At 37.8% G+C, this 26,383-nt stretch overlaps 1 protein-coding gene and 1 long non-coding RNA gene across 2 annotated transcripts; one reads left to right on the plus strand and one right to left on the minus strand.

Annotated features, from left to right (window-relative positions):
* Nucleotides 1–8,010: 8,010 nt before the first annotated feature.
* On the minus strand, nt 8,011–14,309 carry LOC137092378 (uncharacterized). The gene is made up of 3 exons (XR_010908252.1): nt 14,245–14,309; nt 9,835–9,859; nt 8,011–9,467 (listed from the first exon to the last, which is right to left on the minus strand). It is a non-coding gene; the product is annotated as an uncharacterized lncRNA (long non-coding RNA).
* A 1,163-nt stretch (nt 14,310–15,472) lies between these two features.
* Nucleotides 15,473–26,383, plus strand: LOC137092379 (uncharacterized). The gene is made up of 4 exons (XM_067456643.1): nt 15,473–15,590; nt 19,548–20,498; nt 25,171–25,485; nt 25,785–26,383. Exons 1-4 carry the CDS (start codon nt 15,482–15,484, stop codon nt 25,889–25,891), a joined length of 1,482 nt encoding a protein of 493 aa, XP_067312744.1. The 5' UTR covers nt 15,473–15,481; the 3' UTR covers nt 25,892–26,383.

Here is a 26,383-nt window from a genome sequence, read left to right on the forward strand (position 1 = left end):
AATAAAAACTGATTTATGCAATTACTTCACTTCCTGTTGCATGTTAGAGTTTCTTTACAACTCTCAGAAATTAAACTCTGAAGAGTAGTGAGGCAAAACACCGTTACCATGCTGTGGTGTTTCAATTTAGTATAAATATATAGAAATATATATTCCTGTGACTATTTACCTCAGATAAACAGTATTATTTATGGAGGTAAGTGGTATTTGTCTAATGTTTGTGTGTGTCATTATATATATATATATATATATATATATATATATATATATATATATATATATATATATATATATATATATTAGGGGGACCCCGAATAGTCGAAGATTTGATGCATCAATATGCAGAGCCAGATTTGACCACTAATCTCGCAGTCTAATGTTCTTTTCCTCTCTAGGCAGGTATTCTTTTTAGGTTTATTTATCATTTTATGTTACGAGAAAACATTTTAGGAATGTTTATAATAATAATGCATTCTATTTAACAGCACCTTTCAAAAAACACCCAAGGTCACTTTACAGGTAAACAAGCAATAACAATATACAATATAAAAACATAAATCAACACACTTAAAACACACATGCATCAAAGAGACAGAAAAATCAGTAGAAAATCATTAAAAAAAGTCTGTGTAAAAAGGTAGGTCTTAAGACGAGATTTAAAAGTATGTAGACTGTCAATATTACGGCTATCAAGAGGGAGAGAGTTCCACAGGTGAGGGGCCGCATGGCTAAAAGTTCTTGCTCCCAAGCGTTTACGTCGTAAGACATAAGAGAGTGTGTGTGAGGATCGTAAAGTGCGTGTAAATATGAAGAAGATCAGTAAGATAGGGAGGAGCTTGACTGTGAAGTGCCTTGAATATGAGAAGCAGGCTTTTAAAGTAGTAGCCAGTGAAGTTGCTGGAGAGTTGGTGAAATGTGCATGGTAGAAGGGGTTCTAGTAAGAACACGAGCCGCAGAGTTCTGAACCAACTGAAGTTTATGGACAAGTTTGGAAGGAAGACCAGTAAGAAGAGCGTTGCAGTAATCAATACGTGAAGTAACCAGTGCATTAATGAGAATTGCAGTAATGTTCAAAGGGATAGACGAAGGCGATTAATATTACGCAGATGAAAATATGCGGTATGTGTAATATAATTAATATGGGCTTCAAATGAAAGTGTGCTATCCAGAATTACACCCAAACCCTTAACCTGTGAAGAGGGATAAATGAGATGTTGATCAATATCCACAGAAATATAGTCAAAGTTTGTCAACGTGGATTTTGTCCCTACAAGTAGGACCTCGGTTTGGTTACTATTAAGCTTAAGAAAGTTAGCTGAGAGCCAGTCTTTAATTTCAGCCAAACAACAAATAAGGTGATGGAAAAAAAAAAAAAAGGGTTCGGAAGAAAGGTAGAGCTGGGTGTTATCGGCATAGCAGTGAAAGTAAATACCATATTTCCTGATAATATGAAAATATGATAAGTGGGAGTAAATAGATAATGAATAAAAGCAGGCCCAAAACAGAGCCCTGAGGAACACCAGCAGTGACTGTAGAATGCCCAATTACACAAACTGTCTACAAACAATTTACATTACTTATATTTAATTGTATGTGATTGTAAACTCTGTTCTGTAAATAACATCAGGCCATATAACTCTGAATCAATGTCTACAAACACTCTCAACAACAATATATTTGCCCACAATGGGCCTGTACCATGAAGGTAGTTTAACAAACTCAGGGTTACAGGATTAGTTTTGAGTTGACAAAACCAAACCATTGTATTAAAGCTTTGTTGGTCCCATGATGCTCATCAGCTTTTTCTGTCAACTCAGGCTTTGATCCTGAGTTCAGGAGTTTAACAGTGACATCAGCAGTTAACAGCCAATCACAATATTGAAAGTTTTATTTTTTTTATTGGATGAATTCATTCATTTCCAAATGACACTCCCGGCATCGTCTGTTTAAGGAAAAATGTATGGAAACAAAAATAAAACACCTCAATTCAACTTTGAGTGGATTATTAGCCTCTCTTACTAAACATTTACAATTAGTTGATAACATTTTTATTTTCATTTTTTAAATGATATTAGAATATTATACAAGTAACAGGGTTGACACATCAGTAACAGGGTTGACAACAGTTACCGTATTGATTATACTGCTTGTTTGAGTTATAGTTATGGGTGTAATGGAGTCTTAATTATACATTCATAAACCTTTAATTCAACATTACTAATCAGCATATTTTGGAGACAGCTCTATTGAGATATTTTAGCATAAAAATTATGAAAAATGATGATGATTCTGCGGATGTAAATGTAAACTAATTGTTTTATTTAAACATAAACATTACATAGCAATTAAATGACCAATTGAACATGTTTGGCCATAACAGAATAAGCAAAAACCACTAACGATCACTTACAAAAGGCCACTATAAAAAAGTATTAAAAACAAAACACAGATCATATAATTATTATGTAGGCATCTGATGAGTGTGTTGTAACATGGAGGAAGTAAACTGGTGAAAAAAACATTCCAACCCAGCAGACAGTCGTTAGTCCACAACGTTTTAAGTACTGGCCTTCATGACCAGAGCAAAAGGACTCGGTAAAGGAAAAGCTAACTGTTGAACATGTTTGGCCTTAACGGAATGAAAGAACAAAAGTCAATGAACACTAATGTTCACTTAATGTAACATTCCTGTCTGCCTACCCAACAAGTTTTGACCGGATGTCTTTCCGTATTTCTACGTGCCGTGCTGTTACATTAAGAGGAGCAGGAATCATTCTTAAAATGTCCTCAAGTATGTACCAGATGCTGTCACCAGATGCACGGGATGGCCAGAAATATCTATTCGGGCCAACACAGTGCATGCACTTCACTTGGGCATATCCTTCTTCTTTTTCCACAATGATTCCTGGGTAGATCTCCTTGTCATAAGTCAGGACACACCATTTTCCAATAATCTGGTCGTCATTCCAGTCGATCTCCCGGGGTCCCTGAAGTTCTTCTGTCAGGTGCTCCTCTGACTGGATTGCTTGAGGTCTGACTTGTGTGCTTGATGTAGCTGACAGTGAAGGGAAGGTGAAGTCGTGAGTGTTGAAACATGTGCAGGACAGGTTATTCAGTGTAGCACACAGACAGCTGACGTCCCTGGAGATCAAGTGGCCTTTTCTGTTGGTGACCACTTGGTGTATTCGCATTGTCCCAGGGACAGATGGGATGTTTGCTGGAATGTTACTGTATGCATCCACAATATTCTCGGTTTCCACATAAAAGAGCTTCACTGTGGTACCAGTGGTCAGTAGCGCTCGGTAGAGTGTGATGGCATCAGGGATATCACGCCCTTGACTATCGGCCAGTCTTTTTAACACTCCCCCAACACCATCAGGAGCACCCTTGCCGTGGCTCGCTTCAAAGAAATTCCAGGTGCCACTCTCAAAGCCTCTCTTGCTCAACTCAGTACTGAACAGGAAGAAATTACCTTTCTGCCTGTATTGAGTACAAGGGCCATCACTGAAGAAGTGGACCACAGACACAGATGGATGATGGGCTTGTATGTAGTCCAGTACTGGTTCAAGATGTTGCCAGATTGCCGGGGGACCTTTTTTGCTTGGATTGAGAGATGGTGCAGAAGCAGAGAGGGCTAGCATTGTCACCAACATATAACACACCTGTGTGCATTGTTGCTTGTTGGTGTGAGGCACCAAAATGTACAGCCTGGATCTCAGCACTGTATTTGCACGAGTAGTTTTCCGAGAAGTCCACATGTATAATGCATTCATGTGAGGACAGATTTCTCTTTAGTTCTCTGGAGAATGAGAACTGCTGCTTGATGTTGAATACATGCTTCTTGAACTTATGCAGCAGGCACGTGAAATGCTCAATGAGCTCCTCTAAAGAGCTTTCGATTTGTTTTTTTTTGCTGTCATTTTGAATGACACAGCCTCATTTTCTTGTGGCATTCTGTTCTTCTCTTTCTCCTCCAGTACCCACTGTGTGTATGTTATACGCATTGATGCATTTGTAACAGTATCTAGTGGGAAGCTTTTCAGTTTGCATTTGGGAAACTCTCCATACATGCACTCCTTACTGCTGGTGCTGCAAGAAACCTCCTCTATTAGCTTCTCAAGGTCTGAGTTGGGAAGCAAATTTAGTTGCTTCAACTTGTCAACCACAAAACCGAGGTTCTCGTGGATTTTGCACATGCAAGTATCTCTGTCTTGAATGGTTGGATGTACAACCCAGAAGGGACGAAGTCTGCAAAAGAGAGAGTAGGACAAAGCTCTGTTTGCATTTTCGGACTGAAACTTTCTGTGAAGGTTCAGCAGTGTATCAACAAGAAATCTCTTATGTTTTTTTACTTTGTTTCGCGTTATTGTCTGTTTTCTGCCAGTGGTGACCCGACTGACATCATCCCGGTCATAGAAGGCTCTGATACTTGATTTTATATGTGTTGGAATGCGGAGCTTTTCTTTACGAGAAAAAAAGTGCATTTCCATCTAAAGTCTTCCACCTTCTTCTTGGAAGACCAATGGCACTCTGTCCATATTTCTGCATGCGGTACATTTTCACAATCTGCCCAGATACCAATTTCGAGATAACCTGCCTCTCTCGTTCATCAGATGAAGTTGTATATTTGCTTTTTATGTCCCTCAACAGCGCAGAATGAAATTTGAGGGTTTTTCAAGCTTGCGACTGCACAGCTCTGGTGCTCAATTGATGTTTGACTTTAGAAGAATGGGATGTTGTTTTATTCTTAAGGCGGAAGTATCTTTTTTTGTACTTATTTGTCTTTTGTTTTTCTTTTTCCAGGCTTTGCCTCAATTTCCCCAGGTCACGGTGGAGCCTCTTTCTCTCCTTCTTTGACCTTAGACGCCCCTGATCACGTTGCCTACAACACAATGAAGCACTGATTAATGAAATACTTGTACTGACAATCAAATTATCATAAATAAATAGGGAGATGCATGTACATGAACATGCATTCACACACAAGCACACACACACACACACACACACACACACACACACACACACACACACACACAGACGTTTGTTTTTGTGAAATGTGGGGATTTTATACTGTACAAACCGTATTTTCTATCCCCCTACACTGCCCCTGCCCCTAAACCTACCCATCACACACACACACACACACACACACACACACACACACACACACACACACACACACACACACACACACACACACACACACACACACACACACACACACACACACACACACACAAACCTGCCCCTGCCTCTAAACCTACCCATCACAGGAAACATTCTGCATTTTTACTTAATAAAAAAAAAACATCCTGTATGATTTATAAGCATTTTGAAAAGTGGGGACATGGCCAATGTCCTCATATTTCACCCTCTCCTTGAATCCTTGAAATACCTGTCATACCTATGTTATATGTCATAATTCACATTTGTGTCCTCATATTTCGCAAAAACACATATTTCATATTTCGCCCACACATGCAAACACACACACGCCTTAAATTGAAATGTACAAAATTGAAACATTGAACAAAAGCCATAACTTCTATTTACTCTAACTGTAACCTTGAGGGCCCTGGGGCTGGCTCTACACCTGGTTCTGGGCTTAGAGGTGGTGTCATGCACTGATCTATGATTGCTGCTTTAGCTTTTCTGCTTTTCACTTGTGCTGCTCTCCAATTCCGCCGCTTGGTTCTCCGTTCTCTGTCATTTAGTTCACTAACTGGCCGCTTTTTCCCTGTGTCTCTGTCTTTTCTCCATTTTGCCCTCTCTTTCCCTAAATATGCTTCTCGTCTCTCAGGATCAGCATCTCTACGTTGTCTGTATTTGCGCTGTTTCTCAGCTGCAGAAAGAGGCATCCTAACAAAATCAAATCAAATAAAAATACATAAAACACTTTAACAGTAACATAAAACACTTTAACAGTAACCCTGCCCAGAGGAAAATAAATTCTGAAAAGAGATCTCCAAAATGTTTCATTTATTTCTCCTAGACAACTTTGAGATCCATATGACACCAAACTGAGACAAAGGTGTATTTCTCCTGTGTCTCAGGCTTTTCTCTGGAGCAATAAGATGCACTAAATCTCAATTTAGTCTCCTTTTAAGTTTCAGAAGAGATCTCAACAAGCTCTAATATAATGCTCAGAGTTTCTCAACTTCTGTGTCTCTTTGTGATCTCAGACAGAGAAATCAGAGAGTTCTCTCCATGAACTCAATATACTCTCATCCCAGCTTCAATTCATGCATCTCATGCTCAACTCAGATAGAGCAAAGGAAGAGATTTCCACAAGTGCTCATTGAATTCTCAGACTTCGATCACTGTCTTGGTTGTTTCATATATATGATATCTTAATCCACATGATTTTTTAAATATAATGTATTACTGTATGAATAAATTATTTGTAAATCTTTTATTTTAGGCTGCAAAGACCCTCTTCTTTTATATTATTTTCTATAAATGATTTGAAATATTTCACTGCATGTAATTCAGTAAAATAATTGTATTAACCACACAAAACACATTGTAAAATAAAAACAGTAATTTATTGGTAACTTGAGAGCAAAGAAATTACAATTTCAACATTTCAGATGTATCAAAGTTTAACTGCCAAAAACTCATATCATTAATAAATTTAATGTTGTATATTCAGATGTATGCATCTTCTCATGTTAGCCCCAAAGTGACCTTTTTGTATGACAATAGATTTTCCCATATAAAACAGTTGAGATGGCATCACAGTATAAACTATTTGTCCATCAACATATTTTACATTTTCAGTAAGGACTTTCAACTACCTGGAAAAATCATGGGCTCTTCTGTTCAAAATAAAATCATATCTTTGACTTTATAATACCTTTAGTCCCTTTCAAGTTTGTTAGGGAAATGTGCAGCAAACACAATACCAGGCATCGAGGACAAATCAATGAACATCAACTTGCCCAAAATACTTTCAAGTCCTACCACTGTCTTTCTCACAGGAACTTCCAGGAGGCTAACAATATGGAAACACGTTCCACCTGTCAAAGTATCTTGTAGAAGATTTATGCTTGCAACTGCAAATTCATTCAAAAATGCAAGTTTTATCTCATTCTGACCTTCATTGGGTTCTTTGTAGGAACACAATAATTTAATCTGTCCATATTTGATCTGCGCACCATCACAAAATAACACTGTGTAATTGTTTCGTCTTTTGGTTTTGACATACTGCTGGGAAGTGTAAATTATTTTCCCTATTTGAGCTCTGTTATATGCCTTGACGACATCACTATGTAAAGCCTGACCAAGAAACCGTTCCAGAAGAAAAATATCATCAGTTTCAAGACATCTATTGAATGATGCCCCTAACATGGCCACAATATTGACAACATTACTTGGTTGATAACTATTGCTATTTGTCATTCTGGCCAAAAACTCAGTAGTTACTATGTTCAGCTTTATGTTTTGTGTGATGCTAGGGAGAGATTGTATAGTCTTTACAGCATTTACCATCTGGGCAGGTATATTCTGGGTTCCATGTATAAGACGGAGCAAGTACCCATTTTTGTCTTCAAAGTGAAAGCAAGAGTGTGTCCACAGAGGTCCAAGAGCTCTCACACTATCAGCTAAATGGACAAGTAAGTGCAAATTGGCTGTCATGTATCGCTCACCATAGAGTCCACTCATTTGAGAACAGAAATTCCAGAGTAGTTTCTCAGCATGATCTATTTGAGCAGGGGTTATTGACTCCATCAGAAGAATAAAGATTGCTTCACTAAGGAGCAGGAAATGGTTGTAATACAGTCCTGCAAGAATGCCCCGGAATACAACTGGCCCGAAAAACAGCAAAATGGACCGATACTCAGATGCTTTAAAGAACATCCTGTGAGAAGACACAGAACGAGGGAATCGAATCCTAAATGGTGGCCTTATTTCTTTCAGACGTTTGTCAACTTCTTTGATTGATCTGACCATACTGAATGCACATCGAGAAAACTCTGTGGAAAACCACAAAAACATCAATAGACGCATTACTCCCAGTAGTACAGAATGCATGTAGTCTATACCTGTGCCCAAGACCAAATCATAGCTTGTTAGTCTGCTGAGAAACGTAGGTCCCTTCACCCCATGAACAACACTGTTGGAATCATAGGCCATCTTAGCATAATCTACAAACCCCTTGTGAGTACGAGGCGGGCCTTTTGGATCTGTCTTCTGGAAAGGAAAGGCATGGACATGACCTCTCTCTCCAGTCTTCACTGTTTGACCTGGCTGTTCACACTTTAGACATCCAAAATGTCCATTGAATTGAACAGTATTAAGTACCAAAGCTTTTGCAGGCAAATCGCAGGTTCCTGCAATGGTAAAGGCTTTGCATATGAAAGGTTCTTGAGCTCCTGCAAACTGAAGAGAAATTCCTTCTCTTTCAATTTTGTTCAGAGTGCCACACAGTGGTTCAAGGAATGTCAACATTGACGGCTTTGAATCCCCAAACCAAACACCTGCAAATATCATGTTTTCTCGTTTCGTGCGTTCAACAAAATTTAACTCGTTTATGACACAATAAAAAGGCCAAACAGAAAACTTTGAAGACTTAAAAATAGGTATACCGTCTGTGTTCCACATTAATGAAATGTTTCTGGAATCACTGAGAGGCCCATTGCAAGTAGTAAATTTCTGATAGGTTTTTCCGTCATATATTTCTTCAATACTGTCATGACACTTTTTATGTCTATTAAACCTGAACTTAAGTTTTTCTTCAAAACCTTCCTGAGCAAACAATCTCTTCAGTTGTGCTTCAATGGGAACCTCAATGAAATAGGAGGTTGACCCCTCCATCAACACATTGGCTTCACAGGTTTTACACTGGGTGTCTGTACTCTCAACAATCATGAAGCATGAGCTACAATATTTGTGCAAAAGCAGAGAGGAGGGATCATCAAAAAACTGTTTAAATTTGTGTAAATTTTTAAGACACTCAGTCTGTGTATCAGAGGGGCAGTGCAGAGATATTAATGTAAGCAAATCACTGAGAGCTTTTCCTGTTAATTTGTGTCTGTTTGCAAAAGTCATTATGAGGAGAAGACTCTCTGCAACAGAAATTGGTGCATTTCTGTACAGTGGATGATCTACAGTGTTTGTAGAGCTTTCAAGTTCTGTTCCCTCTTCTTGGTTAAGCTCAAAACTGTCTTCAAATGATAGGTCATCATCAATTGAAAAGTCTTCATCAAATAACGCATTGTCATCTAAAGTCCCTTCTTCAACAAATTCAGGTAGGTGCTCAGGAAATGTATCCATGTAAATAGGCTGTTCAGGCTCTGATTCAACATTAAGACCAGAGTGATGCATCTCACTTGTGTGTCCATAGCACTGGGATGAATGGTTGGCGTAATGGATGTTACACACATTTGTGTTTGAAGAGTCTTCCAAATTAGCAGATCTGGTCACTTGCTCGGTGCTGCAATCATCTGACCTCCAGTTTGTTGCTTTTAGAAAAAAAAATCAATTGATTAATTTGCTTTTACTTGATTGGTGAATTTATGGCTTACTAGTCTCAACATGTTTATTTTTCATTATACTCATGCTAAACACATTACTAATTACTAGACTATTAAAGTGTTTTAATAATCACCTGAGCTGTCAGTAAACCCTTGACAACCCAAGTGAGGTTTGAAGGTCTCACTTCAGTAACAGTGTTTTATTGGCCACATTAACATTTATTTGAATTAACCCTCCAGTCGATCAAAATTTAAAGCTTTGCAAAATGCGATTTCCGCAGAATAAATAAACTACATGCCATCTTGGAGACTGAAGGAAATGGAGTTAGTTGTTTTACATTTTTGCACGTTTTACCTTTATTTTCCTGTCCTTGTGTGTCCTGCAGAAAACCGAGAATGATAATACATTAAGCATATTTAACACTCGCATGCAAATTTATAAGGCATACCTAGGTTACAACAATGCAGTATATACTGTAGGAAATCCTGCTATAAATTCTCCCCTCATGGTATTATAATATTAACATTTTATTGGATCTGTTTAAAAGAGGTGATTATTTACTTGGATAGCCATTTTGAAAACTGTACTTTGTGGTGCTGTTGAACACTACGGTCAGACATGTTCTTAATATTTTGCTAATTCCACATATAAAGGTGATCTTAACATACTGTCATTTCAAACAAATATTTTATTGCTATATAAAATGGAGCTGATGAAATGTAGCTGAGTAAAGAACATAGCAGCTAAATGTTTTTTATTTTATTTTTATAAATTACCTGAAAGTCACACTTCAGTAAAAAGTTGTTAAAATATGACTTTGGTAAAAGCTAGTTACCCACATGAAAAAGATTTTAGTAGAAGTATTAAAGCTACACTGTGTAACTTTTTTAGTTTATTCTTAGCTAAAAACACTTAGTTCTTTCAAAAATATATGTGCTCATTAATGTATATTTACTTCTTTCAAGTAATAAAGTATTCTCGTAAGTTTATAATATGCCATTGAAAATACAAGCGGGTGAGGGGTTCGAATGCCGGTCGCCATGTTGCTCCTCCATCTTGAAAGTACATTAGCCAAAGAGGGACGTACCCGTAAATTCAAGCTTCGCCTTTCGCGTTTTAACACTCGATGGCACCGTGTCGAATCTGAAGAGGGGGATTGCCATGTTAATGTTGGACTAAATCGGCCACCGTAGGAGTTAAAGGGATATTTCACCGCTTTTTCATATTAAAGGTCCCGTTCTTCGCGATTCCATCTTTCAAACTTTAGTTAGTGTGTAATGTTGCTGTTAGAGCATAAATAATACCTGTAAAATTATAAAGCTCAAAGTTCAATGTCAAGCGAGATATTTTATTTAACAGAAGTTCCCTTTCAAAGCCTACAGCGAGCGGCCGGTTTGGACTACACCGCTGCACTTCCTTCAGTAATGACGTCACTAGAACCGTTTGTTGACTAACCCTCCGCCCACAAGAACACGCAAAATAGGGGGCGTGGTCTCGTTGCTCTCCCACGTGGAGAAGAGCGCGCATTCAGCGCTTGCATCTCCCCATTATGGGAAGAGGCGGGACCTTTCCGGGCACAGTGCGCTATGCTGCTGTCCAATCACAACACAGGAAGCGCTGGCCCAATCAGAACTCGTTACGTGTTTCTGAAGGAGGGACTTCATAGAACAAGGAAATCATCAGGCCGTTTTTAGGACAGACAAAACAGCGGTGTACAGTAGGGCTGGGATAAACGATTATTTTTTAAACGATTAATCTAGCGATTATTTTTTCGATGCATCGATTAATCTAACGAATAATTTTTCCTGTCCGATTCGGTTACGATTTGATTCGATTACCGATTATCTCCCCATTAATTGCCTAATAGCAATTTATACATGTTGATTTAATTATCTGAATTAAAAAAACGAATTCCTTAACATTGCAATATATGTTTATTGCTCTTAAAATTCCAAAGTAAGACTATACAATGCATTCAATAAAACCTTGAAAACATAAAGTAGGCTACACACACACACACACACGCGCACACACACACACACACACACACACACACACACACACACACACACACAAATAAATAAGTATTAACCTACAACAAAGAAACATATTATACGATTTTTCTATGTATGCAACTCAGCCTACAGGCTATGCCCATCGATTAAATATCAACAAGTTGGTTAATCAAATCCGGGGACACACTGCAAGCGTGAGCGTCTCGGCTGCGTGGCGTGTCCGTTTTTGTTTCACATGTTAACAGGTTGGAGTTTGCACACTGACTGTGACGCGCGGAAAACGCGTGCATGCTGGAAATAGAAGAGCGCCTATTTTTCACGTGTGTTGGGAGCGTCTCCTCCGGGCCAAATAGATTAGGAAAAGATGTTTATATATCATTTTGACACGAATACATATTATTAAATTACATTTTCATGTTTGAAAGTCTGTAGGTTTACATAAATAGGCCTAATTGTAATAATAAAAAACGTCAATTATCGATTTTGAAATATTGCAACTGTCAATACAGAACGAAATATTCTGTAGCCTATTTTGCCGTCAATACCATAGATATGTGGCTACTCCCGACGTTGTCTTTGCTGTATCAGTAGGCTATTTATGTTTAACATTAGGAATAGGGCTTCCCTCCGCATCAATAGCAGCAGCAGCGCCGCGTCAGACACGCTTCTAATGTGCAAAGGCAGAGAAAACGCCACGCAGCCCCGTGGCTGATCCGCAACAGAAACGCCACGCGCATCCGCGGCATGACAGTGAAAAAAGTTACATGTAGAGTGCATTACGGGCGCCAATATTCTGTTTAAAACCGGAATAGTCCTGGGATGAAACTGCTCACTTAGAGGATGGATACCCTCGGACACATCAGCGCGATTAGACATTGAACATTTTAAATTTAAAACAGCTTATTATGTAGGTAACGTAGCCAATGTGTCCGATGCTTTCACTTGATGCAAACGTTTGTTTTTGTGATTAAAATACATCAAATATTACCAAAACATCTGTCTTCCTGTGTGCAGAAATTTGTTTATGTAGCCGTGACAACAAAACGCGTGCGCGCATGCCTGTGATGCTCCGTGCGCACCGCGCGCCAACCCCATAGACTGTGGCCAACCCGCAAGCCTTGCACTTCTGAAAGTCTGAGGAGCCACTCGTGTTGCTACCATAGATATACATAATAAATAATATACTTAATTACATAATATACTTTATTATGTACATCTATGGTTGCTACTACTCTCCGGCGCCGCCATCTTTATTTTGAGTCTGACGAATCGACGCGCATATTTTGCGTCGACGTATTTTTTGCGTCGACGTCATCCCAGCCCTAGTGTACAGATAAGTAAATTGTGTGAAAAATACTGTGTTTTTTTACACGCGAAACATGAACTCATGTTATGTTGCACACTGTAAACATAATCAAAGCTTCGAAACACGCGAAGAAAAGATCTTTTAAACTATGTTATTCCCTTAACTAAAACGAGTTGATACATCCCTCTCTCATCTCAGTGCGTGCACTTAATCTCTCTGACGCGCGGTGACGATCTGATAGCATTTAGCTTAGCCCACTAAGCCCAGTTCATTCACTATGGTACCAAACAGAGATCAAGTTAGAAGCGACCAAACACCTCCACGTTTTCCCCATTTAAATACAGTTACATGAATAGTTGAACGACCTAGTATGGTGACATAAAATAAAACGTGGCGCTTTTCTAAGTGGATTAAAAAGGAGAACTATAATGAATGGCGGAATAGCACTTCTGAGAGTACTTCGACTCTGCGCAGTAAAAAGTCCTGCCTGAAACATCTTCCCCTCACTCTCTCATTTCTGTCAATAGGGGGGAGGGGGAGATGTGAGGGAAGATGTTTCAGGCAGGACTTTTTACTGCGCCGAGTCGAAGTACTCTCAGAAGTGCTATTCCGCCATACATTATAGTTCTCCTTTTTAATCCGCTTAGAAAAGCGCCATGTTTTATTTTATGTCATCATACTTGATCGTTCATCTATTGGTGTAACTGTATTTAAATAGGGAAAACGTGGAGGTGTTTGGTCGCTTCTAACTTGATCTCTGTTTGGTACCATAGTGAATGAACTGGGCTTAGTGGGCTAAGCTAAATGCTATTAGATCGTCACCGCGCGTCAGAGAGATTAAGTGCACGCACTCAGATGAGAGAGGTATGTATCAACTCGTTTTAGTTAAGGGAATAACATAGTTTAATATGAAAAAGCGGTGAAGTATCCCTTTAAAACGAAATTAGAATTGAGAGGAACAGAAACTATTATTCACTGGATGGTCATATACCTTTTCACCACTAACTGGGGGAATCACACAGTGTAGCTTTAAAGTATATAATATCACAGTAAATGTACTTCAGTTTCAAAAGTGTAAGTAAATTACATAATATTTACATGTATGGGTTGGTTGATTATGTCCTGGCCAATAAGCAGATTTGTTATTGACCTGAATTAGTTAAATCATTCATGTAAATTAATCTAAAAATGTGCTGTTTTGACTCTGAAGCTTAATGTAATCTGTAAAGCAAATGGAAACTATACCGGTAGTTATCAGATAAATGTAGTGTAGTAAACATTAAAATATTATTTTTCCCTAAAATGTAGTGGAGTGGAAATATCATGTGGCAAGTTAAGTACCAACACCTCAAATCGTACGTAAATACAGAACTTGGGTGAATATGCTTATAATCAATCACTGCAGATGACAATATAAAAACAATAAAATGTAAATTTCCCAACCTTTCTTCTGTATCTTTTGCAAGTATTTTGCTGGCTCTTCACCTTTCTCCTCCAGCGTGAGTTGTACTTCTGCGCCATTCTGCTCTTCTTTGAGGATGGTGGTATAGACAGTGCAATCTAATACACAGTGTTAAATAGTGTTACACTTACCCCCCCCCCCCCTACTATCAAATGTATCAGTAACCTCTATGGAAGAGCAATATTGACTGGTGTCGGGGGCTGCAGGGAAAATAACCTGTGGTTGACAGAAAAAAAAGGTACAGATAGTTCATAAAGGGCACGAAATATATTAAATTTATTCAGACTGAAAAAGGTTACATTAAATGAATAATTATACACACGTCCAACCTTTCCTATTAAATTGTTTAACATAAAGTTGACTAAATTATGATCATAATGAAAATTATCGCAGTTGTAACATTTATTAGCTGGTACAGAATGCACAATTGAAAACTCTTGGCATGTGACAATCACTTATTTTACAAACCATTTCATTATTAGGGTTTCATAAGGTTATTGTAGTAAATGAAAACAAAATTATATGACACTGAAATAATGGGCGTGTAAGAACTATTTCAGTTAACTGAAATAAAAATAAAACTAGATTTTTTTTAATGTAAAAACAAAAAAATAAAGTACTAAAATATAATGTGTTGTACATTTACAAAGCTCACAAAAACCTTAAATTACAAATAAAACACAAGTAAGTTTATTCTATTATTAAAAAGTCGCTGTATCCACTCACCGCTTATAGATGCTGCACCGCCACCTTTGTTTTCTTTTTTGAGCTTCAGTTGGCGCAAAAACACTGTGAACCTTGAACCTTATAGATGATGCAGCCCCAACGTCAGCATTAGAAGAGAGCGCCATCAGTCACAAATGCTGCATCGTCATTGGTTAATTCACATTGGAGGGGCGTTGCTGAATCAACGAGGTTAAGGCGCGAGTTAGTTAACGTATGGAGTTGCAGGCAGCGGGAATGGAGGAAAAAACAGTTGCAGGACTCAAAAGAAGGTAAGCAACATGTTTTTTTTTTTTTTTAACTTAAAATTTGGGCATTTTAAATGGCGAGTGTATGCGGGTTCTGATACTCTGTGAAGAAACTTGTCGTATTTTGTAGCTATACATTCTTGAAGTTACATAAATTGTGTATGATTGAAAAAATTTGATCTCGTGCAGTGAGACCCCAATAATTAACGTGACGTGAAATGTGTTGTACTTTTGTTTATTTTACAGAATGAGTGCAGAAGGAACTAATACAAAACTGCCCAGAAGAGCGCGAAACCCTCCGAAAAAGATGAGTTTGTATGAACCAGACCGCAGCTCCCCCAGAGATGACCAAGATGGTAACGTTAATTGAGTTATTTTACTATACTACGGCTTCGCTAATTTTGTTAAGTATTAAAACTGGTTTAAGTGGTTATTTTTAACGTACTTTGGACACTTTACTAACCAAAATATTCGTCAGTATTTGGTCTCTTATTACTGGAATTTTTATTTATACGGTATATTGGTAGCTTGAGGCACACATATTGATTACCCAGCAAACACGTTTACGTTGCCACAACGTCTGTGGCACGTTGCATTTCTACTATGGCAACGTCGCATGTCCACGTGCTCGCAACATTGTAACAACGTAGAATTGTAAGATGCAACAGGGCTGTAGCAACGTTGTTGCACGACATTCAGCAACTTCGAGACGACATTCTGACAACTATTTTTTTTAATGCTAGATATAGATATTCCCCATTAACCATTTTGTGGTTCATTTTTAATATCAGACATTATACTTTTTATATGCCTATATTGTTTATCCTATTATTTATGGGCCTACCAGTAAATTAATTATAATCAACACCTGCAACACACTTTTGAAGAGTAAAAATGACATACAAGGTTAACTAATTCAACTTTATTAAAACAGCATGTGACGATAGAACATACATACAGATACATTTTGTAAAAATAAATAAAATAGAATAAACTAATATTTAGTTTAATACATCAAACACAAAAAAAGAAAAGAAAAGATCAGAACATTTAATGAGCAAAAGCAGGTTTTGTAGATGGTAGAAAATCATATTCGAAAGCCGGGCGATCGGTAACTGGAATCAGTCCAGGAAACATCAACAAATCCAAAGGAGAAATGCAAGTCCAGAAACCAGTAGGCAGGTATGAGTCCGAAACCAGGCAAGTTAGACAATAAAAAAAATATTTGTTGTTTACCTGATCAGAAGATGTATAACACTTTTCTTAACGGTAAGGATCTGAGTAAATCTGGTAACGTTAAACGTTAAAAATAGCGTTATGGTGGTACTGTAATACACAAAATCGCAACTCCATGAATAATAAGATAATTTGTCCGTTCATTTTTTTTTTTTTTTTGTAGTTTGCAGAAAGAACAAATGACTGTCACGTAGACACGGAAATTGTATGTTTGAATATTTACGTATCAGCTGAGGTAAATTAAAAGCAATACTCACGTATCCGCATATCAAGTTATTAAAGGTCCCGTTCTTCGTGTGTTTTCGAAGCTTTGATTATGTTTACAGTGTGCAACATAACATGAGTTCATTATTCGCGTGTAAAAAAACACAGTATTTTTCACACAATTTACTTATCTGTACACCGCTGTTTTCTCTGTCCTAAAAACGGCCTGATGATTTCCTTGTTCTATGAAGTCCCTCCTTCAGGAATACGTAATGAGTTCTGATTGGGCCAGCGCTTCCTGTGTTGTGATTGGACAGCAGCATAGCGCACTTTGCCCGGAAAGGTCCCGCCTTACCGTAACGGGGCGATGCACGGGCTCAATGCGGCTCTTCTCCATGTGGGAGAGCAACAAGACCACGCCCCCTATTTTGCGTGTTCTTGTGGGCGGAGGGTTAGTCAACAAACGGTTCTAGTGACGTCATTACTGAAGGAAATGCAGGGCTGTAGTCCAAACCGGCTGTTCGCTGTAGGCTTTGAAAGGGAACTTCTGTTAAATAAAATATCTCGCTTGACATTGAACTTTGAGCTTTATAATTTTACAGGTATTATTTATGCTCTAACAGCAACATTACACACTAACTAAAGTTTGAAAGATGGAATCGCGAAGAACGGGACCTTTAACTTCAGTACTTGTTGAAGAATGAAACGGTTCAACTCAACTGTCAGTTGAAATTTAAAAGGCTGATTCGCGCTTCAGGGCAGTGATGACTAGTACAGGTCGTCCAGTGGTTGTCCAGATACCTTGGCACAACCTTAAGCAATGGCCCTGGACGGTGGATCAATGTCAACGTTGTGACAACGCTGTAACAACCTTCACCACACAACGTAGTTATAGCAACCTTTTGGCCATGTTGTGTCAACGTTGTTAGAAAGTTGTGTACGTTGTGCCAACGTTGTGTGTTTGCCGGGATATAGCCTACAGGAATTTTTTATGGAATGTCATGAAAAAGGAGTGAAACTTATTTGTACATTTTAGTGACTGAATTTTGCGAATCATCTTAAAATTTAAGGGGTAAAATAATTTGTATAGGAATTGCACCTCAAAGTTCTTTACAAAAAAGTATTCCTGCATACTCTTCATAGACAATGTGTAAAATAAATAAATAAACAAATAAAATTTGTGATAATTAAATAATGAAAGGGATGTGTGATAATTAAATATTGAAAGGGATTAAAAATATTGAAAAAAATAGAATAGAGAGTGCATAAATCAAAGAGTTGCCCAGAAAGTACTGCATAATTAAAGTGAATTTACAGCATAACTTTCGGTAATTATAGTGTAACTATAAAGTAAGTATATGGGAACAATATGTAATATTGGGGGAATAAAGGAGTAACTATCAGGAAAATTTACAAATTATTTATACTGTAAGTATTTTTCATTAAGGGGTAATTATCCGTGTAGTTATGGGGTAAGTATGAATGTGCGGGCTGTAAATTAAAGTGGCTCTTGTTCTCCTCTTGTTTCATGTAGTTACGGGGTAAGTACAATAAAAACACAAATACAATCTGATATCACTCAGAAACCTTTATTTAAAAAATGAAAAATAAAAACTTTTTTTTAAAAACAGATTTAGAACACACTCATTTCTCTTGCTTGGCTTCATCCTCCTCTTGTTCCTCTTCTTTTTCTTCCTTGCCACAGATGAATCTTAAGAAGGAATCCCACACGTCTCTAGCTAGTATTCTGTAACTGTTACACTGAAAATACAGTACAAGCAGAAATATCCTCACCGTTTACTCGTCTTTTACCCTCATGCAATCCGAGATGTATACGACTATTTCCTCAGATGAACACAGAAAAATAAATAATCTCTGCTAATTAAAACTAATGCACACGCAGAAAACTGCTGGTCGGATGCGATATATTGTTATTTTTTTTTACATTTGTTATTTTTTACATTTGTTTGTACGTTTGTTATTTAACTCTTATCCTTTGGGATCGTATGGAGTACTGTAGTTATTGCTGTATGTGCTATTTGATGCCTTAACTCTTAGAAACCCAAATGAGTTTTAATTAGCAGAGATTATTTATTATTCTGTGTTCATCTGAGGAAATAAAGTCGTATACATCTCGGATGGCATGAGGGTAAAAGATGAGTAAACGGTGAGGACATTTCTGCTTGTACTGTATTTTCAGTGTAACAGTTGCAGAATACTAGCTAGAGACGTGTGGGATTTCTTCTTAAGATTCATCTGTGGCAAGGAAGAAAAAGAAGAGGAACAAGAGGAGGATGAAGCCAAGCAAGAGAAATGAGTGTGTTCTAAATCTGTTTTTAAAAAAAAGTTTTTATTTGTTATTTTTCATTTTTTAAATAAAGGTTTCTGAGTGATATCAGATTGTATTTGTGTTTTTATTGTACTTACCCCGTAACTACATGAAACAAGAGGAGAACAAGAGCCACTTTAATTTACAGCCCGCACATTCATACTTACCCCATAACTACATGGATAATTACCCCTTAATTAAAAATACTTACAGTATAAATAATTTGTAAATTTTCCTGATAGTTACTCCTTTATTCCCCCAGTATTACATATTGTTCCCATATACTTACTTTATAGTTACACTATAATTACCGAAAGTTATGCTGTAAATTCACTTTAATTATGCAGTACTTTCCGGGCCGTAATCTAAAGCGTTACCGTTAATCCTAGTTGAACGCTAAAGTGAAGAGGTAATTTTGTTGCTTTGCTAAGAGGGTTAGAAATAAGACAATAAAGATATAGTAGCATGTTTAAGTAAGACTGATTTTTAGCCTGCACTGATTTACTCACAATCTCCTTTTTGTTTTCTTTGTGTTAATTTTCAGGACTTTTTGTATTTTTGACCTTTGAAGATGGATACACAGCAAAGATTTTTAATCTCTGTGATATACTAAACAAAGATGATAAACCCATCGCTTGCTTTAGAGATCTGACACCAGGAGAAGAAGTACTTGCAAGATGGTCTGACAATAAGTTCTACAAAGCTACAGTAGACTTCACTGGAACAGCTGACAAAACGGTGGATACCAAGAAGACGACAAAGAAGGGCATGAAAAAAAGAGATGCAGCTGCTCAAAGATTCTACAACCTTCCATTCCTACCTCAAGCAGGCCAGTCCACCTCTGCACAGGATCACCTAAATACTGTGGACCAAAATGTCATTCAGCCTCCAACAACCTGGCCAGTGTACCAGCCTCCACCTACAGAGTCATTTCTACCTGTCCAGCCACAGCACCAGCATGCAACTGCCTGGCCACAGTACCAACTTCCAGTTTCCCAGTCATCAACAAATATGCAACAACATTACCAGCATTCACCATTCCAGTCGCTCTATCGAACTACTCTGTCTCCAATTCCACACAATTCCAGCCTTTCGCAGTATTCAAAGCATCACCAGCCTCACACAGCACTACCCACACCTTCAGACCAAACACAACAGCAGCCTGTTTTGGCAGATTTGGATCAGCGAAGACAGCCACCAGCTCCTACAGCCAAAGAAAGCTTCCTCAAAATGTTGTACAGTCCTAATACACATCAAAAACCTGCTGTTCTTGGGGACCAGAGCCAGACAAGCACCTCTGAACATGAGACTTCAAGCTCATCTGCAGATGCTTTAATCATCGAGCGTGATCCAATTCCAGAATATGGAGAACCATGTTTCATTTCGCCTGAGTCAGCAGAAGACAGATCATGGAAGCCATGCGAAGCATGCAAGACAGAGGTGGAAAAATTAGTGGAGGAAAAGGCCAAACTGCATGATGTGCTGTGTGGTATAAGTAAGTATGTTTTGTCTCTCTGTTGCAATTACTTATTCTTTTAACACTTCTTTTTTTCTCTCAAAGTTTTTCTAACACACCTAATATCTATTCAGAAGAGTTAAAGTTAAGAAGAAGTGTAAAAAAAAAAAACGTGGGTAATAATCTAGTGTATTAAATTGTGCAACATAAAATTGTAATTATGTTTTTATATTTGTATATGTTTAAACAGGGCTCGACATTAAGCATGTTCATGTGCTTGTCCTTCGGACAAGTAAATCGGTCTTTCACTTGTCCGAGTAAAATATTTGCTTGTCCGGGAAAAGTTTGATTTGTGTGTGGGTGTGTGTGTTGTAAATATAACTTATTCTTAAGCAATATTCTCACCAGTGTTCAATCAGCTTTGACATATTTAAAATCTGCATATGTGATATTTTTACCTTTTATAAAGGGCATTTTCCCCCTAATCTTATTAAATATAGCAGGGTATCCGCGGGGTCTTGAAAAGTCTTAAAAGGTGATAAATCAATTTTGGGAAAATTAAGACCCATATAAAGTATTAAAAAGTCTTATCACGGCTTTATAAAGTCTTAAATTTTGAAAGTATTTTGTTCAAGCTTTGTCAAAAGAGTTTGACTCCAAAAAGTATTTATGAATATATTTATTTTCATCCCCATAAGTATTAAAAAACAATGGGGCGCTCAGTCTGAGATCGGCTCGGAGCGCGCGCCAGGGATGGACATTAGCACCGCCACCAGCCAAATGCGGCTGATTTTGAGTTGTGGCGGGTAAACTCGCTTCACCTACCGAGTTGTTTCACCTCTTTGTAAACTATGTTCAATGGATGCGAGTGCTACCGTATGTGCGCATATGACCAGTCATTTTCTGCGCTGTGAGACTCGCGCGCGCTGAGAGAAGATCTGACGCTGTGCATCATCCGAGAGCGCGCGCTCGTCTCACAGCGCGCAAATATTGAGTTCTCTTTCAAGTCTTGCACTTAAACAGACAAACTCACACAAGAAGTATGTCAACATGTCGATCTTGATGAGTATCCTAGCAGACATAGTCTGAATATGCCTTAAGAGGACTGTATAGTATGCACAGTCGAGAAAGACGAGCATATCCCTGCCTCAGGTCTTAAAGGCGCAGTAGCCTTTACTGCTGCCTGAGTGATGTCCTTATGTTTAGTTTGACATTAAACAATGCTCTTGATTGAATAGCTTTTGTAAGTTTAATAAGGATTAATCTTTCATTTAAACAATTAAATATGCAGTTATTTTACATTTGATTACTTTATTCAATTTCTGTACCTTTCTGCAGGCCAGTAGGCCTGTACATTATTATTTAATGTACACATGAGTGAGGTCGAGTTAAACATTCTAGTTTGAATTTTTTTTTCTTTCGGTTTTCGGCTTTGGTTTCTTCTTTTTTGGTTTCGGCCAAGAATTTTGATTTCGGTGCATCCCTACTGACAATGTTCTGCTCAGTATGTTGTCAACACGCTTCAAAGATGCCAAAACGAATAGTTTCATTCTTGGGACTAAAAACCATAAAACTGGAAGCCATAAAAGACCACAAATCATCGTGAAAAAGTCAGTATTTCATTGAGACTTGAGATTAAATAAACTGTTGTAGAGCTGTTGTAAAAGTATTGTAGAGCTTGTAGTATTAATTTGTTAAAAATAAAAAAGTGGCTGGTAAAAACATTGAGTGGTAGACTTTGAAAAAAGTTAATTTCCATCCCTGGCGAGCGCTGTCTAAGGGTGACGTCATGTATTTTGTGAAATGCGCAGTTAGGTAATGTTGTCGCCCTCCATATGTTGTAAAATAGATAAGCAATATAAACGATACAAAATTGGCCTACGATAGAGATTTTAAGTCTACATTCGACTACAACTGTTTATTAAAGGTTTGTTGCCGATTAGAACTTGAAGTGCGATGAGGTCTTAAAATATTTTGAGAAGGTCTTTAAAAAGTCTTAAAAAGGTATTGAAATTAACTTCAGGATCCCTGCATATACCCTGTATAGGCTATGCTTCAGGTTTTATATTATATTCTTAAATTTGATCTATACATTAAATTAAAATAAGACACTATAGGGCTGTTACCAATCAAATTAAATAATTTACACTGAAAAATTACAACTGCATTAAATAATGTTTTGAGATTTGTATTTTTTAATAAACAAAACAAATTTGGAAAAGTATTTGAAACTAAACCACCAGTAGGTGGCAGCAGGTGAGTCTTAATGAGTGAGTCATTGAGTCATTCATTTAAACGATTCATTCAAACGACTGATTCATTCAAGAATGTGGCAGTCGTTTATGAATAGCTCATTGAATCTTTGATTCAACCGATTCATTCAAACACTGAATCATTCAGTAACACTGTTGCTGTGAGACACATTATGGTTCTGCTGTTTGGAACTTTGTTGCTTGGAATCTTTGTTTGGAATATTTTCGCTGCTGAAATAGAACAAAACAATGTAAGTGACTAAATGTTAATTAATTGTTTATGGAACTGTCATGAAATCAGTGTCATTTTCAGTAGTGATGGTATTCAGGAAAACAGCACATTTGGTTGTGTGATGTTGTTTAACTGTATCATATGTAGGGCTGGGACAACGCGTCGACGTCATCGATGACGTCGACGCAAAAAATACGTCGACGCAAAATATGCGCGTCGATTCGTCAGACTCAAAATAAAGATGGCGGCGCCGGAGAGTAGTAGCAACCATAGATGTACATAATAAAGTATATTATGTAATTAAGTATATTATTTATTATGTATATCTATGGTAGCAACACGAGTGGCTCCTCAGACTTTCAGAAGTGCAAGGCTTGCGGGTTGGCCACAGTCTATGGGGTTGGCGCGCGGTGCGCACGGAGCATCACAGGCATGCGCGCACGCGTTTTGTTGTCACGGCTACATAAACAAATTTCTGCACACAGGAAGACAGATGTTTTGGTAATATTTGATGTATTTTAATCACAAAAACAAACGTTTGCATCAAGTGAAAGCATCGGACACATTGGCTACGTTACCTACATAATAAGCTGTTTTAAATTTAAAATGTTCAATGTCTAATCGCGCTGATGTGACCGAGGGTATCCATCCTCTAAGTGAGCAGTTTCATCGGGCAAAAACTATTCCGGTTTTAAACGGAATATTGGCGCCCGTAATGCACTCTACATGTAACTTTTTTCACTGTCATATGCCGCGGATGCGCGTGGCGTTTCTGTTGCGAATCAGCCACGGGGCTGCGTGGCGTTTTCTCTGCCTTTGCACACTAGAAGCGTGTCTGACGCGGCGCTGCTGCTGCTATTGATGCGGAGGGAAGCCCTATTCCTAATGTTAAACATAAATAGCCTACTGATACAGCAAAGACAACGTCGGGAGTAGCCACATATCTATGGTATTGACGGCAAAATAGGCTACAGAATATTTCGTTCTGTATTGACAGTTGCAATATTTCAAAATCGATAATTGACGTTTTTTATTATTACAATTAGGCCTATTTATGTAAACCTACAGACTTTCAAACATGAAAATGTAATTTAATAATATGTATTCGTGTCAAACATGTGAGCCGAAACAAAAACGGACATGCCACGCAGCCGAGACGCTCACGCTTGCAGTGTGTCCCCGGATTTGATTAACCAACTTGTTGATATTTAATCGATGGGCATAGCCTGTAGGCTGAGTTGCATACATAGAAAAATCGTATAATATGTTTCTTTGTTGTAGGTTAATACGTATTTATTTGTGTGTGTGTGTGTGTGTGTGTGTGTGTGTGTGTGTGTGTGTGTGTGTGTGTGTGTGTGTGTGTGTGTGTGTGTGTGTGTGTGTGTGTGTGTAGCCTACTTTATGTTTTCAAGGTTTTATTGAATGCATTGCTCTTGTATAGTCTTACTTTGGAATTTTAAGAGCAATAAACATATATTGCAATGTTAAGGAATTCGTTTTTTCATTCAGATAATTAAATCAACATGTATAAATTGCTATTAGGCAATTAATGGGGAGATAATCGGTAATCGAATCGAATCGTAACCGAATCGGACAAGAAAAATTAATCGTTAGATTAATCGATGCATCGAAAAAATAATCGCTAGATTAATCGTTTAAAAAATAATCGTTTATCCCAGCCCTAATCATATGTTAAATGTAAAAATTTCACATTTTGAATGTTTACCGCAATTTCTCTGTTTGAGCGGCACTCATTTGTTTTGATTTCTCCTTGAGATGCGCGAGCGTCAACAGCGTGCTGTTACCGTCAGTTCATTACATTATATATTATCCATATCCACTATCAATCACCACTTACACTAAATTAATGCAGAATCATTCTTGCATTTTGATAATTCGTTAGTTATTGGCGTTTTAATCAGTCTCTTGTCCGTCGGGCAAGTAAAATTCTCTTTCACTTGTCCCATCAAAAAATCCACTTGTCCCGGACAAGCGGACAAGCGTTAATGTCGAGCCCTGTTAAAGTTCTACTACATTGTCTTACTTTGGACATTGGGAGTTATTTGATGCTTAAGCTAAATCTTAAAAGCTTTAAACAATTTGGTAAAACTCTTATCCAATCATGAAATCTTTTGGACTTTTTAAAAACTTGTCTTTTGTTTTTGTTTTTTTACTTTATGAATGCTGCTGTGTCCCTGTAAGGTAATATACATCTTTTGTGTCACAGGTGGTGAGCACCTCGAGGTATTCAGAAGTTTTCTGGACAAAGTGGAACAGATCCAACCTCAGGCTGGTGTTTGGGCTCCAAAAGGCAGATCTCGGCAGCAGGAGCTATATCCAGGAAGTGGCCTCTTCTTGTCCTCGACTCACCTGGCTGCAATCCATGCAACCGCAAAGAAGGACTGCCTTCGCTTGTTCCATCTTCTTTTTGATGAATTCTTTACTGCAGAGGAGTGCCAGAATGCTGTGGCATTTGGGAAACACGGAAAGGTGCCAGATGGGAAGAGAGTCCTGGATAAGTTCAAAGTCAATGCAATTCTAAGTAAGTATGTTGCTCATGTGGTTGTTAACAATTTGTGGAAAAAGTTGTGAAAATTCATAGGTAAAAAATGTGTGGGAACCCAATAAGAGGTGTTGGATACCCATATATCACATAGCTACGTTAAATGTTATGATTGTTTCACTGTCCTCACAGTTTTGCTGCATTTCCTTATGTGTGATCCATAGAGATATTACAATGTGAATTTTGTCGTATCAGGATGAAAAAAGTTGTTAAAACTGTTTTGGTAACTGCGGTTACTAAATGCAATCTGTAATTTGTGCTTTCTTTTATTCTTGCAGCTTACGTCATGCGCTGTAGTACACAGGCTGGTTGGACACCAGTTGAAAAAAGTAAGGTCAAAAAAGCCTTCATAAACAAATGCCGCATCAGGGCCACAACACTGTAACTATCGGATGGGGCACACAGAGACATTTGTTGAAATGACAATGTTCACAAAAAGTCCTTGTTTTCAAATGATGTATGTTGGCGTCAGAGACTCAAGTTTATTGTTGTAAATTGTTGTAAACCTGGCCTGCCACTGCTCATAACATTGTTAAAATTGTTACTGTTTTAAAAATATAATTTTACAAAAAAAAGCACTTTAGTTCATATTTTGTAATGACCATGTTTAAACCGTTTTTGCTGTCTTTAAAATGTCTTTAAATTTGTTAATGTTATTTTGATTTAAATAAAGATTCAGATTCAAATTTCTTTATTTCTTTATTACATCAGCTAATCTGCCATTTGCTATAGATTTTTAAAGCCTGATGGTTGTGGATAGATCTTCTGTCTGTCCTGCAGTGAAGAGAGAGTAGCATTCCCGTCCGTTGTTTCTTTGGTCCATCAAGATGTTCTGAAGTGGATGAGCTGTGTTGTTTAGAATGGTGAATCTAGTCTG

The sequence above is a fragment of the Pseudorasbora parva genome, chromosome 11 (genome assembly GCF_024679245.1).
Source record: "Pseudorasbora parva isolate DD20220531a chromosome 11, ASM2467924v1, whole genome shotgun sequence".
Lineage (NCBI taxonomy): Eukaryota > Metazoa > Chordata > Actinopteri > Cypriniformes > Gobionidae > Pseudorasbora > Pseudorasbora parva.